This window comes from Rattus norvegicus, chromosome 3, assembly GCF_021556685.1.
Source record: "Rattus norvegicus strain SHRSP/BbbUtx chromosome 3, alternate assembly SHRSP_T2T, whole genome shotgun sequence".
Classification (NCBI taxonomy): Eukaryota; Metazoa; Chordata; class Mammalia; order Rodentia; family Muridae; genus Rattus; species Rattus norvegicus.
The window spans coordinates 44,293,106-44,309,485 of NC_141536.1; the positions used below are offsets into that span (position 1 = coordinate 44,293,106).

Genomic DNA, 16,380 nt, shown 5'->3' on the forward strand with positions numbered 1-16,380 from the left:
GATTTGATGATTCTTTGGAATGTTTATAGCCCTGAGCTCATTCAATCTCTTGGTTGCTCTAAAGCCAATATCATCCCAACATACAGGTAAAGAGACTATTACATGTTACAGAGGCCATTACATGTTACAAAAACTCTTCCAGGTTTTCCTCTTATCTTTCATCGTTTTCTTACTTAATAACATTTTATTCTATATTTACAAGTTTTCATCTTGTTGTCTATTTGTGAGGGATGGTAGTTAGGTAGAGGAATTTAGAAAGCTAGAGATACAATGGAAAGAAACACAGTGTTACAGTGTTTTCCTTTTCTTTTTTTCTTTTTTAAAAAAAAGTACTTTCCATTTACAGCTTGAATGATAAAGTTTTCCAGGAAGAAATAAAGAAGCAGTGTTAACCAAGAAGACCAGGAGACTAAATGCCTAATCATCCCTCAGGCCTCTACTAGCTGCACACTGTACAGTGCTCGGGTCTCCTCTGACTGTGCTCAGTGGTTACTAGTGGTACCCGGTCTTTATTGAGAACTTAGCAATGTCAAGCCAAATGCTTCTGTTCATGATCTGACCCAAGTCCTTACAATCTGAGATCAGATATATGACTCTCAATTTACTAAAAAAGAAACTGATGATTTGAGAGGAGAAATGACGCAGCAAAGGCCATGTTAGGAATGTCTCGGTGAGCCAAGGCTTCATCCAGAGTTGATTCTGGGGCCTGTGCTGTCATCCGATGTGCCTGGCCACTAAAGAATTTCAGTTCCTTGTGGAATGGGTCCAGATACCCCACTCCCGGATAGTTCAGCACCTTGCATACTCCTTGAGACTCTGTAATTTTTTTAAGCTAATAAATGACTGACAAACTACTTGAATGAACGCCAAGCACGTTTGTTCACACCAATCATCCCAGCACTTGGGCTGAGGCAAGTTGGTTGCTGTAATTTTAAGGCCAGCCATGGGCCATGGCAAGCTCAAAGCCAGTCTTGGGTATAGCATGAGACTCTGTCTCACAAAACAAAACAAAATTAATGCTAAAATTAAATATTTACATAGAGCTAATTAAAGAGTCAACTTACTTTTCTTTTTCCAGATGCTAGGTTTCATTGCTAGTTTAAGATGTTGCCCTCCCCACCTTCCAATTTAGCATAGTCGTCCTACTGTTGATAGTTTTAATTGATTTTTTTTGGTAACATTCTAGACTCTTTGTTTCTCTATTCTATGTCAAATTGCTACGTCTTATCTGACCTGAGACAGGAAGAATGGTACCCAAGAACTGCCCTCCATTTACTGAAGCTCGTTGCAAGAGGATATATAATATGGCAAATAATCATATGCAAACTTCAGGCAGACATAGAATTTTTCAATTTACCAAAGAAAAGGCCAGAAACAGAAGGGCTACTTTTATATTAGATGAGGTAGCTTTTTATAAGAAGTTAATCTTCATAGATGGATCTCATAATGGAAAACAGCAGCCATATCTTATTAGTTATTGTTTGACAATTTTAAAGAATCTGAGTCATTTTTACTCTAGACATATACATGTCTCATGTTACAGGAATTGCTGCCTAGTGTCTTTCTATACAACAACAGAATCCTGAGTTCCAGCCATGAATATCCTTTTTAGCTACCGGTGGTTATGGAAGCAAGTATAAGTTTTCGGGTAAAATTTCTGGCCAGACTTCTCAAATTAGGAAGATAAAATTCAGCATTCACTTATAATTAGGAGCAATGTATCAAAGCAGGCTAGAAGAGGCCTTCGTTGCCTTATACGTGAAACTGAAAAAGCTTACTAGCTTACAATATACCCCGTTTGAGACTGAAGCTTTCCTTAAAACCCATTGCCAGGGTCTGTCCTCTCACACCACATCAATTGCAAATCGTGCTGGTGACCCTAGCCAACGGAATAAAGCAAGAAAAATAAAAAGGAGACTGGCTGCTGGAGAGGAAGACAGATGATGTGACTCCGAACACAGGTTAGAGTTAATGAGAGGAAACATTTCAAGGTTCCAGGGCAAAAATGAACACTCAAAGTAAGTTGCGTTTTGATAAATTACTACCGAAAACTGAGATTTAAAAAAAAAATCTCAAGGAATAGATGACGTAAAGAAAGACGGAAGAAAGTAGAGTGGTTTGTGTTTTGTTTGTCATTTTACACTGAAAACAATGAAGTGGTTCTCAGAGACATTGAACAAGACTCAAAGAACTCAGAGATGTATGTCATGTGACCTGACCCGAAGGTTCCAGGATTTAAGAGATCCACTTTCCCTACTCTGATCTATTGTTTCATTATGATCCTTTTCAGAAGCTCAACATGTTTTTTGGAGAAATTGATAAATTGATTCTAAAATCTCTGTGGAAATGCAAACGGTCTATGATAATTAAGTGAAGGACAAAGTTGGAGGACTTTGTTTACTGTCCTGGTTTCTTCTTCTGTAACGCTACTGTAAGCAAGGCTGAGACACGTACTGTTACATGAGCCAGAGTCAAGGAAGAGTGAAAGAGAAGTAGGTGTCTGCTTCAGATGAACATGAGGCCAACTGATTTTTCACAAAGACATCAAGTTAATTCAACATGGAAAGTCTTGCTTAACAAAGAGTTCTGGAATAACCACTTCTTTGTGGAAACAAAAGGTACATGTCAATGTTTTTCATTCTCAATATAAAAACTCATTTGGTCATGATCAGGGGCCTAAATAGAAGACCTTTAACCTTAAAATTTCTATAGGAAAATTTAGGAGAAATTATTGTCAACTTAGAATAGGCCAAAGTTTCTCAGAACAGCAGCAAAGTTGAACTACAAATAAAAATTGATATCCCGATCTTCAGCAAAATTTTGAAAAGAGTCATTAGTATTATAAAATGCAAACTGCAAACTGGTAAAAAGTATCTGAGAAACATATTGGACAAAGATCTTATATCCAAAATACATAAAAAGGGGCAAGAGAGATGGTTCAGCTATGAAGAGTGCTCACTGCTCTTGCAGAGAACCCAGGTTCAAGTACCAGGACCCACACAGCGGCTCAGAACTATCTGCAACTCCTGATCCAGGATTTCTGACACCACCTTCTAGACTCTGAGGTCACTTAATAAATGTGGTGCATGGACAGACAAAACACTCACATAAAATAAAATGAAAGAACCCATGTAAAACAATATAAAAATAAGGCAATACAACTTCTGACTAGTTAAAATATTTGAAAAGGAATTCCCCCAAATAAGACGTTAGCACTGAATTACCAAAACTTGTCAGACCACACCATTGGCTGTGCGGTTTTTTATGAGTATAATGATCAGATAATTCAGCAAATCCATTGATGCATCTTAGAGAAATAAAAGAAATAAATCTTTGTGAATATTTATATGCAAGTGGTTATACCAACATTGTTCACCGTATCTAAAACATGGAAACAACACAACTGTCTATCAATGTAAGTATGACTAATAGTAGTGGATCCATGAAGAACTGTGTGCTAAAACAAAGTGGGACGGGCTGCTCATTTCCACAACAGAAGCCTAAAGAAACCCGAAAGTGTTTTGTTGAACAAAAGAAGCCAGACACAAAGAGTACACACCACATACACTCACATGGATATGAGATCCAAGAATAGGCAAAAACGATGTAAGCAATCGAAACTAGGAAGTGGTTGCTTCAGAGGAAGCAGAATTGACTGTACTGGGTCATGAAGAATCCTTCTGAGGGAATCACAAGTCTGGTATATGGATTTTCTTGGCTCACTCAATTACCAAAACTCATCCAGCAGCATTGTTGGCTGTGATAAAGCAACACCAAGATAGCATTGCAAATCTGTAACAATGCCTGAAGTGAGAAGGACTGATTGTTTAGTGACAATCTAGTTACTTGAATGCTACTTGTAACAGCACCCGTTAATGATGACATCATTATGATGTGAGCATTCAGAACGCTTGCAAACCTTTCTGAGAAATAAAAGGTGGACTATATATACGATATATGATCTTTATTGACCTGTTTACTTTCCTTTCTTTCTTACTTCCTGGAATAAAGACAGGATTAGTGCCCCAGCAGCCTTCTTAGACCATGAAGATAAAACCCAGTCACCAAAAATGGCTGAACAGACATCAGGGAAGCCTTGGATTCCTGTGTGTGGATCTCTAAGTTAACCCTGAACTGAGAGAAATAATTCTCCTCCTAAGCCAGTGTCTCACTTACTTGCAAGCAAACACAATTCCTAAGAATTATAATCAGTAAGAATTTCCTTTCAGGTTAAAATTGCTTTGGATTTGCTTTGGATTATGTTAAATTACAGTTGAGAACTAACCTAAATTTTTCCCATATCTTATCTATTTACTTAGTTTGTTGTTTGTTAGTTTAGTTAGTTAGTTAGCTAGCTAGCTAGCTAGCTAGTTAGTTAGTTAGTTAGTTAGTTAGTTAGTTAGTTAGTTAGTTTTTTGAGACATGGTTTCTCCATGTAACCCTGGCTGTTCTGGAACTTGCTTTGTAGGCCAGGTTGACCTCAAACTCAGAGATCTGTCAGCCTCTGCCTCTTGAGTGTTAGGACTAAAGATGTGCACCACCACCGCCCAGCTTATGAGAACTATATTAAACTTTTAAATTGATATAACACTATTTGTTTCTTATATATATGGCTCCTTTGGATACATTAAATATTAAATGCTAACACGCATTTGGGAAATTGAGTGTGTTTGTGTGTGTGTGTGTGTGTGTGTGTGTGTGTGTGTGTGACAGAGAGAGAGAGAGAGAGAGAGAGAGAGAGAGAGAGAGAGAGAGAGAGAGAGAGAGACTGTAGAAACCAGATCTTCTCAGAAATCTTTACTTAGTCATGTAGCCTTGGGTAAATCGCTGACCTCTCAGAGCCCCCGTCACTTCCTCTGAGTACAGGACACACAGGAGACCAGCTTCAGCCCACCATCATTGTAAGGATAGAATGAGGTCACGAATATGACGATTTGGCTTAGAGGTTGGCACAGAGCACATGGCAACTCTTTTTTAGCAGAAGAATATTAAATACTTTGATTTTGAATATGTCATTGACGGTAGAGATAAGCCATCGCAAGGCAATTCACCCTTGACTAGTACCTGCATAATACATGTTTTTGGTGACTGATTATAGCATATTATAATAGAGGCACCGCCCCATTTCCTGTTGAATTTAATTGCAGTGAAGGCTGCTGCTCTCAGCGACAAGCAAAAGCCACATTTCCCAAAGTGCGTCAGAAGAAGGTGCAAGAATTGTTATTTTGACAGAAATACTCAGAAAAAAAATGTAGGTTAATGTCAAATAACCCTAGGAAGTGATGGTCACTAGGAACCGAAGATCCCTGAGGGACTGGTATATGTGCCCTGTGTAGCCAACAGTGAAAGACAAACTCTCCTTGTCCACAAACAGGAAACATAGTTGGCTCCATCCTGGCCCGAAAACCTGGCAGGTGATGCAGGGTCTGCAGGCTAGATCATGGAGTTACGATGACCTCACCTTGGCTGGAAGCTACCTAGGCCACAGAGAATTGCTGAGATCCAAACTCGAGGCAGAATGCCAGGGTGTTAACAAGCTGCAAGCCCAGCAGCCCAGCTGTGTGGATTCCATCTATAGAAGGCAGTGCTCAGGGAAACCAGGGAGTTCACTCACTTACCTGCAAGGGTTGGTGATTTCCTCTGGTGTTGTTTTCATAAAAGGAGAAACGGGCTTTTCCACAAAAGAGCCAAAGCCCAGTCTAAAGTTGCTGGTTAATTTAGACATCTCTTTGGCCAGCCGGGAGCCAAGCTCTTTGATTGTGTTGAGGTCATCATCCATGGAGGCCGAGAGGTCCATGAGGTAATACAGATCTACTGGGTAATCTTCCGTCTGGCGGACCTGCACTTGCAGAGTCTGCTCACCCCCTGCAATGTCCCGTGAGAAAGGCAAATCCTTAAACACAGAAGTTCTTTGTAACTAACCAATCTTGAGCTACCTGGCTACTTTATTTCAGTGTGACCTTATTAAGATGCATGCAATCAGCCACCAAACACAGTCACTATTGCTGATGCCAAGAAATGCTTGCTGACAGGAGCCTGATATGGATGTCTGCTGAGAGGCTCTGCCAGAGCATGACAAATACAGAGGGGGATGCTCTTAGCCAACCATTGCATGGAGTCCCCACTGGAGGAGTTAGAGAAAGAACTGAAGGAGCTGAAGGGGTTTGCAACCCCATAGGAAGAACAACATTATCAACCAACCAGACCCCATCCCCCCCAAGAGCTTCTGGGGACTAAACCACCAACAAAAGAGTACACATGGAGGGACCTGTGGCTCCAGCTGCATATGTAGCAGAGGATGGCCTTGTCTGGCATCAATAGGAGGAGAGGACCTTGATCCTGTGAAGGCTTGTTTCCCCAATGTAGGGGAATGCCAGGGTGTTGAGGTGGGAGTGGGTGGGTGGGAGTGGGAGCCTCTTCATAGAAGCAGGGGGAGGGGAGGGGAAGTGGGAAAGGGGGGAAAGGGGATAATATTTGAAGTGTAAATACATAAAATACCCAATTAAAAAAACTAAAAAAAAATGCATGTAATCTCATGAACTGTGTGGTAACATTTGTCAACGAACCCATCCATGCAAATCTCAACAGTGAGTTTTGAAGCACTGAAGGATGTGTATGTTGGGACATTTTATATCTCCTTGGGAGAAGTAGCATCCATTTAGATGGAAGATAAGCTGCCATGTGTGTGTGTGTGTGTGTGTGTGTGTGTGTGTGTGTGTGTGTGTGTGTGGCTTTAGAAAAGGTGACCCTTTCAAATAAAGGGGAAATTACATCTGTATTTCAGTCCTTGCAGAAACATGTAGTAATATGGTCAACATTTGAGAAATTCGAATGGTCACCATCAGAGAAGCTGTCTTCAGTGACACATTTGGAATGTAATGAAGAGATGTGTCGGTAGGTAATTCCCCATTTCCTTCAGACTGGGACGTGAGAATTCCCAACAACCAATGATGTGATGGGGAGTCAGAGGGATTATCAGAGAGCAGGGCACAGACACGGCACTAGGCAACCACATCGTACCTGGTCTCAACTTAAGAACCAAGCTTTGAGGAGCAATCTGAACAATGTCAGAACTGTTTTTCTGTCGACCTACGCTGAGAGGCTTATTTTGAAGTATTTCTACTTGGGAGACAGGGTTTTCGATGAAGGGTAACTGACATCCTTTGGCTAAAAGATTCTCGGGGGTGTCGCACCTTTCGCCAGCTCCGGACAGGTGGGTGAAATTCTAAAGGGGGGAAACAGTGAGAAGAAGACAAGTCATCATTTCTTTGTAAAATTCCAGACATTAAATTTGTTTGTGCTTAGAGGAATAAGTACATGCTAGGAACATCACATCCCCTACGCCACTGGTGGCGATTGGCAGATGGAGTTCTGTGATAGCTGAATAACCAGAGAATTTACCCAGCAATTTTTAAGAATAAACCTGGGCTCCCCCCCCCCCCCCGCCAAACCCATGTCGTAAAATTTCTTCAGTAATCTGAGTGGATCTTTTAAATGTCTGAGTCTCCAAAGTTGATATTTTCCTGAGAATTTGTTCCGAATGAATGGCTGGCTTCTGGACTAGCCTAGGACTGTTGAAGCTTTGTGTGTCTGTCAACAAACCCAGAGAGATGTTTCCTGTGGATTCCTAAAGGACAGAGCACCTGACATCTCCCTGTCTGGCGCTCTGCTGCTTTTATTGGATGATGTGTTCCCTTCAGCTACAGCATCCCTGCACTCGAACTGACCTCTCAAGGACTTTAAATTCAGTGTCTTAAGGATTCTAGTTCAAGGTCTTTTAGAGCCCCCTCCACCACCCATGTTTAGAGGCTGAAAGAGAAGGTGGTTTAAAGGTGTGCCTTCTGTCTGGGATTTCAGAAAGACCCAGCCCTTCATGTCCATCCATAGAGAAGGCAGAAGGCGGCTCAACAGAGATGTGGCCACTCTGATCTTGCAGGACCCAGAGCAGGGAGATGCGGCCAAGGCATGGACAGAACAGGTGCTACTGACAGGCAAAGCTGGTCTGAGCGGAATTGACCTGAGGTCCTTGGACTCTGGTGTGTGTGTGTGTGTGTGTGTGTGTGTGGTGTGTGTGGTGTGTGGTGTGTGTGTGTGTGTGTGTGTGTGTGTGTGTGTGTGTGGTGTGTGTGTGTGTGTGTGTGGTGTGTGTGGTGTGTGTGGTGTGTGGTGTGTGTGTGCGTGTGTGTGTGTGTGTGTGTGTGTGTGTGTGTGTGTGTGTGTGTGTGTGTGTGTGTGTGTGTGTGTGTGATGTGCTCATGGAAGCCCATTTTGGTGCCTACTGAGAATCAGACTAATGCTCATGGCTTTTCTTGCCCCTTAGGATTCTAAGCCATTGCTGCTATTTTCACCGACCAGGAAAGCTACACTTCTTCTGCAATTGACTTTCAAATACGACTTGTTACCTGCCCATCAGACCTATACAGATTTATAGCTATAATCTGGGTCTGGCAAACCACAACTTCCCATGACGTAATAAAGGCATACAGTGGCTGCACAGGGCCTCAGAATGCTTCCTAACACAGTATGAATGGCTATCAGCTCTGCTCAGCCTTTCCCAAAAGAATAAAGTTGGGGGTGGGGCTGGGGCTGGAGAGATGGCTCAGTGGTAAAGAACACTGACTGCTCTTCCAAAGGTCCTGAGTTCAATTTCCAGCAACCACATGGTAGCTCACAATCGTCGGTAATGGGATCTGATGCCCTCTTCTAGTGTGTCTGAAAACACAGTGTACTCATATAAATCTTTAAAAAAAATAAAGTTGGCAGGAGCAGTTTGTGTATACTCTCCGTTTGGCTCATTCTTCGCTCTAATGGCCACAGTTGACGTGCTCGTGACTGCTTTCGTTATTGGAGAGGCCTCTAAAATGGTTTGGCCCCAATACTTGATGATCACCTGACCAGCTATAACTCAAACTCTCAGTGACACCTTAGGAAACACTTATTTATGCTAAAAAATGAATTTAGTTATAAATTCTAGTGAACTGAAGAGATAGGTCAATGGCTAAGAGTGCATATTGCTCTTCTAGAGGACCCAAGTTCAAATCCCGGCACCCATGTCAAGAAACTTGCAACTGCCTGTAAGTGTAATTCAGGCGTTCTGATTCCCTCTTCTGGCCTCCATGCGCGCGCGCACACACACACACACACACACACAAACACACACACACACACACACACACACACACACACGCAGTAAACATACACTCTAGATAGATACAATATGTTTTGTCTCTGCTATGAAACGAATACTGTCTTCTAGACAAGAGTGTATGGGTTCGTTCCTTGTTGAATATTCTCAACCTTGCATTTGATATTTGACCTTAAAAGAAAATAATTGCCTTGAATGTTATTTGTTGCCTAAGCAGTTAAGGCAGTGTGTGTGTGTGTGTGTGTGTAGAGGCACAGGGGTGGGGAGACTTTCTGCATGTGAGGCAACCCTCCACAGATCCATAATGAACAGGGGATTTGGGTGCTAACAGTTACAGCCCAGTTCTAATCCAGGCATCTAGATTCCTTTCCCTTTGCATGCTACCTGGCTCCTGCTGTTGGCATTTGCAAGCCTTGATTGGCACTTAGATTCTTTCCAATGGGTGGGACTTAAAATCCAGAAAGCCAAAGGCTGCTTTTTCTTAGTGTGAATCCTTTACACTACACCGTGCTCTCCGCATCACGACACGGGCTGTGACTTGGTCTATCTTGTTATTCAGTCCTCACAGTCTCCATACTTCTTCACACAAGTTTCACTCTGTCCAGACAAGGACCGTTTCTTTAGAGCAGTAGTTCTCAACATTCCAAATGCTGCAACCCCTTTAATACAGTTCCTCATGTTGTGGTGACCTTCCCAACCACAAAATTACTTCCGTTGATACTGCATAACTGTGATTTTGCTACTGTTAGGAGTCGTCATGTAAATCTATGTGTTTTTCAATGATCTCGGGCGACTCCTTTGAAAGGGTCATTCAACCCAGTCAGGGATTGTGACCTACAGGTTGAGAACCACTGCACTGCTTTTGAACTGTGCTGTGCTCACTCTGTTCAGGACTATGCAAAAGAATTGGCTGATGCCTGAATCATAGTTTTCCCTTCTTGAAGTACCTAGCAGAGACTTACAATGGCTCTCAGGTCCCAGAGGGAGCACAACTACATTATATCAGCATTCAATGTCTGCGTCACTTTGGACAATATCTCCATGGCCACCAATTATCCAGACAGAATGTTACACCAGCAAACAGCTAGAAAGACTTTATAGTAAGGGAAGGCTGGCACCACTGGCCAGGCAGAGGCAGCCACATCTCTGTGAGTTCCAGGCCAGCCAGTGCTATGTCGTGAGACCCTGTCTCTAAAATAAAAATCAAAAGTAAGTAAAGTGACTATATTAAATAAGAGAATTGCCTAGATTTAATAAAGGATGTTAAGTTTTTAAAGGACAGTGTGACATCCGTTCCCTCAGTGAGTCGTTTCCAAGGTATAGATGAAAACAAACTTTGATCCACTGACTCCCACATTCCATTCTCGATCTAGTTAGTCATTCAACCCCACAGAGAGAAGCGCTTTCACTGAGGACGTTAATGGATGTGGAAACAGTGTTAGAAACAGGGCAATAGCCAGGGATTTACCTCCTGGGAGCACCAGGCGCAGTGAGGTCCTGTGAGCAGGCAGTCTGAGCAGGTTTCTGCACCACTCCAGGCACAGCCACCTAAGGGCAAACAACCAAGGATTAAAGCCCTCTCCCTTCATTCCGTTTACAGGACTAACCCTTCCTCCTCGAGCAAAGCTATATAGAAATTAATCCTCGGACGGCCAGCAACTCACATCAAAGTTTATAGCTTATATCTCCATCATGTAAGCAGTCTCTCAGACCACAACCATGTCTAACCGCTCAGTACAGAATCATCGGATTCAGCTCCAGTTCAACACCTGCCACTTAATTTCAAAAACAAGTCTGTACCCATTAAAGAGGTTTCTCGTATAAATTCAGCATTTCTGGTTCTGAATCTTCCACACTCATGATTATGACTCCCAGGTGGATGGTCTTGTTGTGTAACAAAGCAGAAAAGCTTCCGAAGTGGCTATCAGAACAACACTCAGAAGTCACATCGTTCAGGAACGCTGTCTGATCCTCCTCATTAAAATGCCCGTGAAGCCTTTGCGTTTATTTACCTTGTACCTAGAACGTTCACTGGGGGGAATGCCCTATGCCTGCCTACAGTTTGTACAAGTGCCTCAGTGGCAGGAGAGCCATCAGACAGGTCAAATGAAAAATGACTGCGGGTCTGTTTTCTGAACCAAATGACAGTTTGTCAAGCCCATGATGAGAGCGATATCCGAGAGAGCTCCGGGCTTACCTTGGACGTGATCATTCCTTCCTAGAAGTAGCAGGAACAGGCAGACCAGCTCAATCCCCATTCGGTTCAGTTTTCACTGTGCAGACAGATTAAAAATGAATTACCTTCAGGGTTACAAGACCAAAGCTGGAAGCCGTGAAAGTCTTTCTTGCAGTGTTTTTTTTTTTTTTTTTTTTTTTTTTTTTTTTTAAGTAAAACTACTTACACTGCTTTGAAAAGTAACTTGAGCTGTAAATTCGAAAGCTTTCATTAAGACTGAAATGAAAACAGAAGCTACCTGGCCAGGCAAAGAAGAAAAGCTGTGTTTAAAAGCAACTTCAACATGCGTACTTCCTCATTCGCCTTATAAGGAAGTCAGGTGTGCAATCACCGAGAAGGTGGGGAGACTCGGGTGCAGGAGACATTTTTATGTGTGAGCATTCTATTAGCTGTACTGTATCCTAGAGAGACTCGGTCTCTTCAGTGAAATGCTAATCAAGGAGCTGTCAAAAGACGGATTTAAATGTATGCTTCTTATGACAATTTTTAGTTTAAGGCAGTGAGGATGTGAAGCAAAACACCAGAACTTAAGCTAAATATAAGGAAGGCTAATTAAAAAAAAAAAAAAAAGCCAACCGAAAATACCTGAAATTTTTGGTTTTCATGTTAGAGCCTCTGCAGAGAATTCAAACGAGCTCTGGAAAATAAAAACATTATTTTACAGTCAAATTAGAAGTTAGGCAAAGGAGAACCAAACACTGTTTTCTTATCTTTCAAATTATATAAGAGGTATTTTTTTCACACGCCCAGAATTCTTATTTTTTTAAAAGTGCATTAAAAAGCACTGTATATGGAGATCAACTGGATGGAAAGAAAGCCTCAGCGTAACAACAGAAACAATGCAGGGAGAAACAATCGCAGCCAAGATTCTGAATCTGTCTCTAGAGCATTCTTCCAGGGCGGTGACGACAGAGAGCATTCGCTGGACACACAGAAGGTCCTGCGCGCCTCTTCAAGTACCAAGATCGCAAAGCAAACAAACGATTACTAAAAGCAAGGTTAAAAAAAAAAAAAAAAAAAAGGAAAGGAAAGGAAAGGAAAGCCTCCCAGCTCCCGGCTTGGCACATAGGAATCATTTATTTGTATTATGAATGACAGCTCAAAATGTGTGCATTCTACAGGTAAATCTTCAAGGTTCGTATCCCCCGCCCCCTCTCCCCCACCCTCCCTTCAGGGGCCTTTCAGGACCTGTAGAAACTGTGAGAGGTAAGAATCAAATACTCTGTCACTCTAAGCCGTCTGACCTTAGGCAGGCTCCTTTATGTCTCAGCTCAAGGCCTGGGAGACTATCTTTTGAAGGTATGTTTCCAGGCAGGCGTGAGAAACCTGGAAAGAGAAGAAAACAAATTATAGTGTACTCAGATTTTTTTTTTCTTCTTCCCAGCAGCCTATAGTCTGTTTTCAACTCTGTCATATACGCAATCCAGGAAGAAAACAGAAAGATTCCTGCAGTAAGAATCCAGATCAGAGAGCTGAAAGATGAGACTTTGAGAGAGAGGAAAAAAAAAACAGAGTGTGAAATGTGTGCCTGCATTCGAAGGATGTTGGAACCATGATTCTCTGTCTATGATACTGCCGCCATTTTTAAAACCCATCGGCAAGTGTTTTCTGAGCATTTGTGTCAGATATGCTCTTTTAAGATAAATTTTTAGTTGACATAACAATGGAGTTCAACCTTAGGGTAGAGTGTGGGATTCCAATGATTGCATATAACATGATCGGGTCACTGGCATATCTATTACCCCAGAAACACCATTTATCATGCCATATATATTATATATGCATATAATTTCTTTGGGAAATGTTTGAATGTTTGAAATCCTCTGTGATAGCCATTTTTAAATATTCAATAAATTATTGTCAACCAAAGTTGTCCTGCTGTGTTTTAGAATAGTAGATGCTATTCCTCTTCAAACGGCATATTGGTGCCCAGTAGCCAACAACTCTCCACCCCTCTCTCCCATCCTTTTCTGGATCCACTCTTTCTTTTGTTCACTACATTTTTGTTCTCAACTATTGTGTGTGTGTGTGTGTGTGTGTGTTATGTACCTTTGTGTGTTTGTGTGAGTGTGTGTGTGTGTGTGTGTGTGTTTGTGTGTTCTTCTTTCTTTGAACCTGTGGAGTCAGATCCCCACTTAATTCACTGGTAATTTATGCTGGTTTTTCTTTTATTGGGGTGTGTATGTGTGTATGGCTGTAGGTGTATGTGTATGTGTGTGTGTGTGTGTGTGTGTGTGTGTGTGTGTGTGTGTATGGCTGCTGGTATACCATCTGTGATAGCATGAGGGTAAGAAGACAACTTTGAGGGGGGGGGGTTGGTTCTGTGCTTCCTGTTGAAGCAGGCTCTCTTTCACAGTTTCTGTTGCTGGCCAGGCCAAGAGCCTTCAGCCCATATCTCTGCCTTCCATTTTACCACAGGAGTGCTGGGATTATAGGTGTATACACCCCACTACATCCAGCTTTTATGTGGATTCCAAGGATCAGAATTATGTGACCAGGCTTGTGTGGCTAGTGCTACGGTCTGCTCAGCTATCTCCCCAGGTGGGTAGTTTCTGTTTCTGAGAAAACTCTGTACTGTTTCCCCCCAGTGCAGATATTACTCTTTTTTTTTTCTTTTTTTTTTTTTTTTCCGGAGCTGGGGACCGAACCCAGGGCCTTGCGCTCGCTAGGCAAGCGCTCTACCGCTGAGCTAAATCCCCAACCCGCAGATATTATTCTTTAAATTAAAAAATACGTGTTATTTATTTTTATTTTATTGTGTAGATGTTTGCTTACTCGTATGTACTGTGTGCTCACTACCCGAAGAACCCAGAAGAGGGTATTAGATCTTTTGGAACTGAAATTGCAGACAGTTGTGAGCCGTCAGGTGGGTCTAAGATACAAACCGAGGTCCTCTGTAAGAATAGCAAACGCTCTTAACTACTGAGCCATGTCTCCAGCCCCAGGGGTTCTTGAAGCAGAGGCCATGTGAGGAAAATGAAATGAAATGAAACAAGTGTTTTGTTCAGACAGCATACATTTTAGGGTGCATCAGTGAGGGAAAGACAGGGACCTGAGCTGTGTAATAAAGCCGGGTTAAAGGTCAGAGTGTTTTCCTAATTAGGGAAGTCAAGAGAGTTTTTCTGATGCTTGCTGAGCCCATTATGAAAGGGGTGTTTGTGGGGGTAGACATGGTGCTAGTCGGGACTAGGCTGTTGATAGGTGAGTAGAGAGGCACCGCCGGGATTCAGGATAGATTTGGAAATGAACTGTGTTCAAGGATTAAGTGTGAATATGAAAGGAAGAAACGTGTATGGCCCGAGAAGCTGGGTGGCACTTCTTGCGACTGAGAGGTTAGCGAGGGGGAAGCAGCTTTCATACAGAAGACGAGCATCAAGAGCACGATTGTTTGAGATCCCGTGAAAGCAGCCAGATTTCGAAATCTGGAACTCGGGGTGATATCAAAATACAAAGCATAGAACTGGATACATCACTGCGGACTAACGCTATGGGGCTGAAGGCATTCAAATACAGGGGTCTGAATAAGATCCCGAGAAAGTGAGCATGGGTGAGGAACAGCTCCGGGCCTGGACCTAGCTGTATCTATCAGTGAAGTGGGCAGCACAGAATAAAGGAAACTGCTAACTAACACACACTCCATCTTGCCAAGGAGGAAGTGTCTTTGTTACAAAACAATTCCCTGACTATCTGTCATGTTTCAACTCTTCTTGCTGGCAGAGGCGAGGGGTGCTTTTGTTCTCCACCCTAGGCATGTTTAAGACAGAGTCTCTCTTTAAGGCCAGCAGAAAATTGTTTAGAGCTTTGAACACTTCAGATTGTGTCTCTGTCTAGATTAAGGGGCAAGAGTGTGCTTACAGCTTGCAGAGAGAGAGAGAGAGAGAGAGAGAGAGAGAGAGAGAGACAGAGACAGAGAGACAGAGACAGAGACAGAGAGAGAGAGACAGAGAGAGAGAGACAGAGAGAGAGAGAGACAGAGACAGAGAGAGAGAGAGAGAGAGAGAGACAGAGAGAGACAGAGAGAGAGAGAGAGAAAATACTTGCTGACTGCCCATTATGAAAGGCTTTCTGTCTTGGAGGCCAGTCTATACCATCTGTAGGCATCTCTTTCCTTTTGCTTTCCTTTTGTGGTGTCTTGGGAGAACTGAAGTCGGGAGATAGATAAAAAGACGTGCTGATACTCTGGCCATTCCTATGGCTGCAAGCAATAAAGTCCTTTATCTCTGACACAAACATATCTCGTCCCAGTCAGTACCCATGAGTCCATGACAGACTTGGCAGTACATAGAAACCCTGGGGGCCCTTCAGCCCTTCCTGGTTTGTGACAATCTCCTCAAGTCGTGCCTCTTTCTTCACATTGAACATGTAGCTTTTCAACATTGCTTTGGGCGAAAAGATCTTGCATCCGCTAAGGTTGCCCCAGGTGTCTTAGTCTGAACAGCGATGCCCATCTCCAGAGGCATCCCAGGCTCCAGAGCTGTCTGCTCTCAAACCCCTCGGGATGCCAGTGTCAGTCACCATGGAATTGGCACCAGGGCTGTCTGCATAGCTTTCGAACTGCCCTGTCTCTAGAATTTTTGCCGAGGTTCTATCTGCCACCAAACCCCTCTTCTTCTTGCAAGACAGTAGAGCTACTCCTCAGCCTCTTTTGTGATTAAGAGCTCTAGTGACTGCACTTGCAAATGAAATGCCATCCAGATGCAGGCATTGAGGTCCTGGGGAGAATTGGGAAAACCCAGTTACGCTTGTGAAATTGAATACCTTGAATTGCATTAGACTTTTAATATAGTGTTTCATACAAACATTTCCATCCCAGTCAGGAGAATTGCAATTACCCGGGGATATTTATTTTTGTGTTCCCAGTAGTCGCCCTCTGATATTCATGCCGTCCTTGCTTTCCAGGCCTGTGCACTTGGTCCCTGATGCTTGCAGGTCTGTGTCTGCCTCCCACCCGCCCAGGTTGGCTCACTGCTCTCCGTCTCTGAGAGACTCTTGGGCCTCT

The 16,380-nt window shown here is 42.8% G+C and overlaps 1 protein-coding gene across 6 annotated transcripts in view; it reads right to left on the reverse strand.

The window, feature by feature from the left end:
* The window catches only part of Itgb6 (integrin subunit beta 6), a 123,608-nt gene that overhangs the window by 63,224 nt on the left and 44,004 nt on the right, over window positions 1–16,380 (reverse strand). Inside the window, 6 exon segments of one of the 6 annotated variants that reach the window (NM_001431676.1) lie at window positions 5,619–5,865; window positions 7,021–7,225; window positions 10,614–10,693; window positions 11,343–11,418; window positions 11,967–12,018; window positions 12,626–12,707. In NM_001431676.1, the coding sequence (NP_001418605.1) occupies window positions 5,619–5,865; window positions 7,021–7,225; window positions 10,614–10,693; window positions 11,343–11,403 (593 nt within the window). In that variant the 5' untranslated portion in view covers window positions 11,404–11,418; window positions 11,967–12,018; window positions 12,626–12,707. 6 annotated transcript variants of the gene reach the window in all.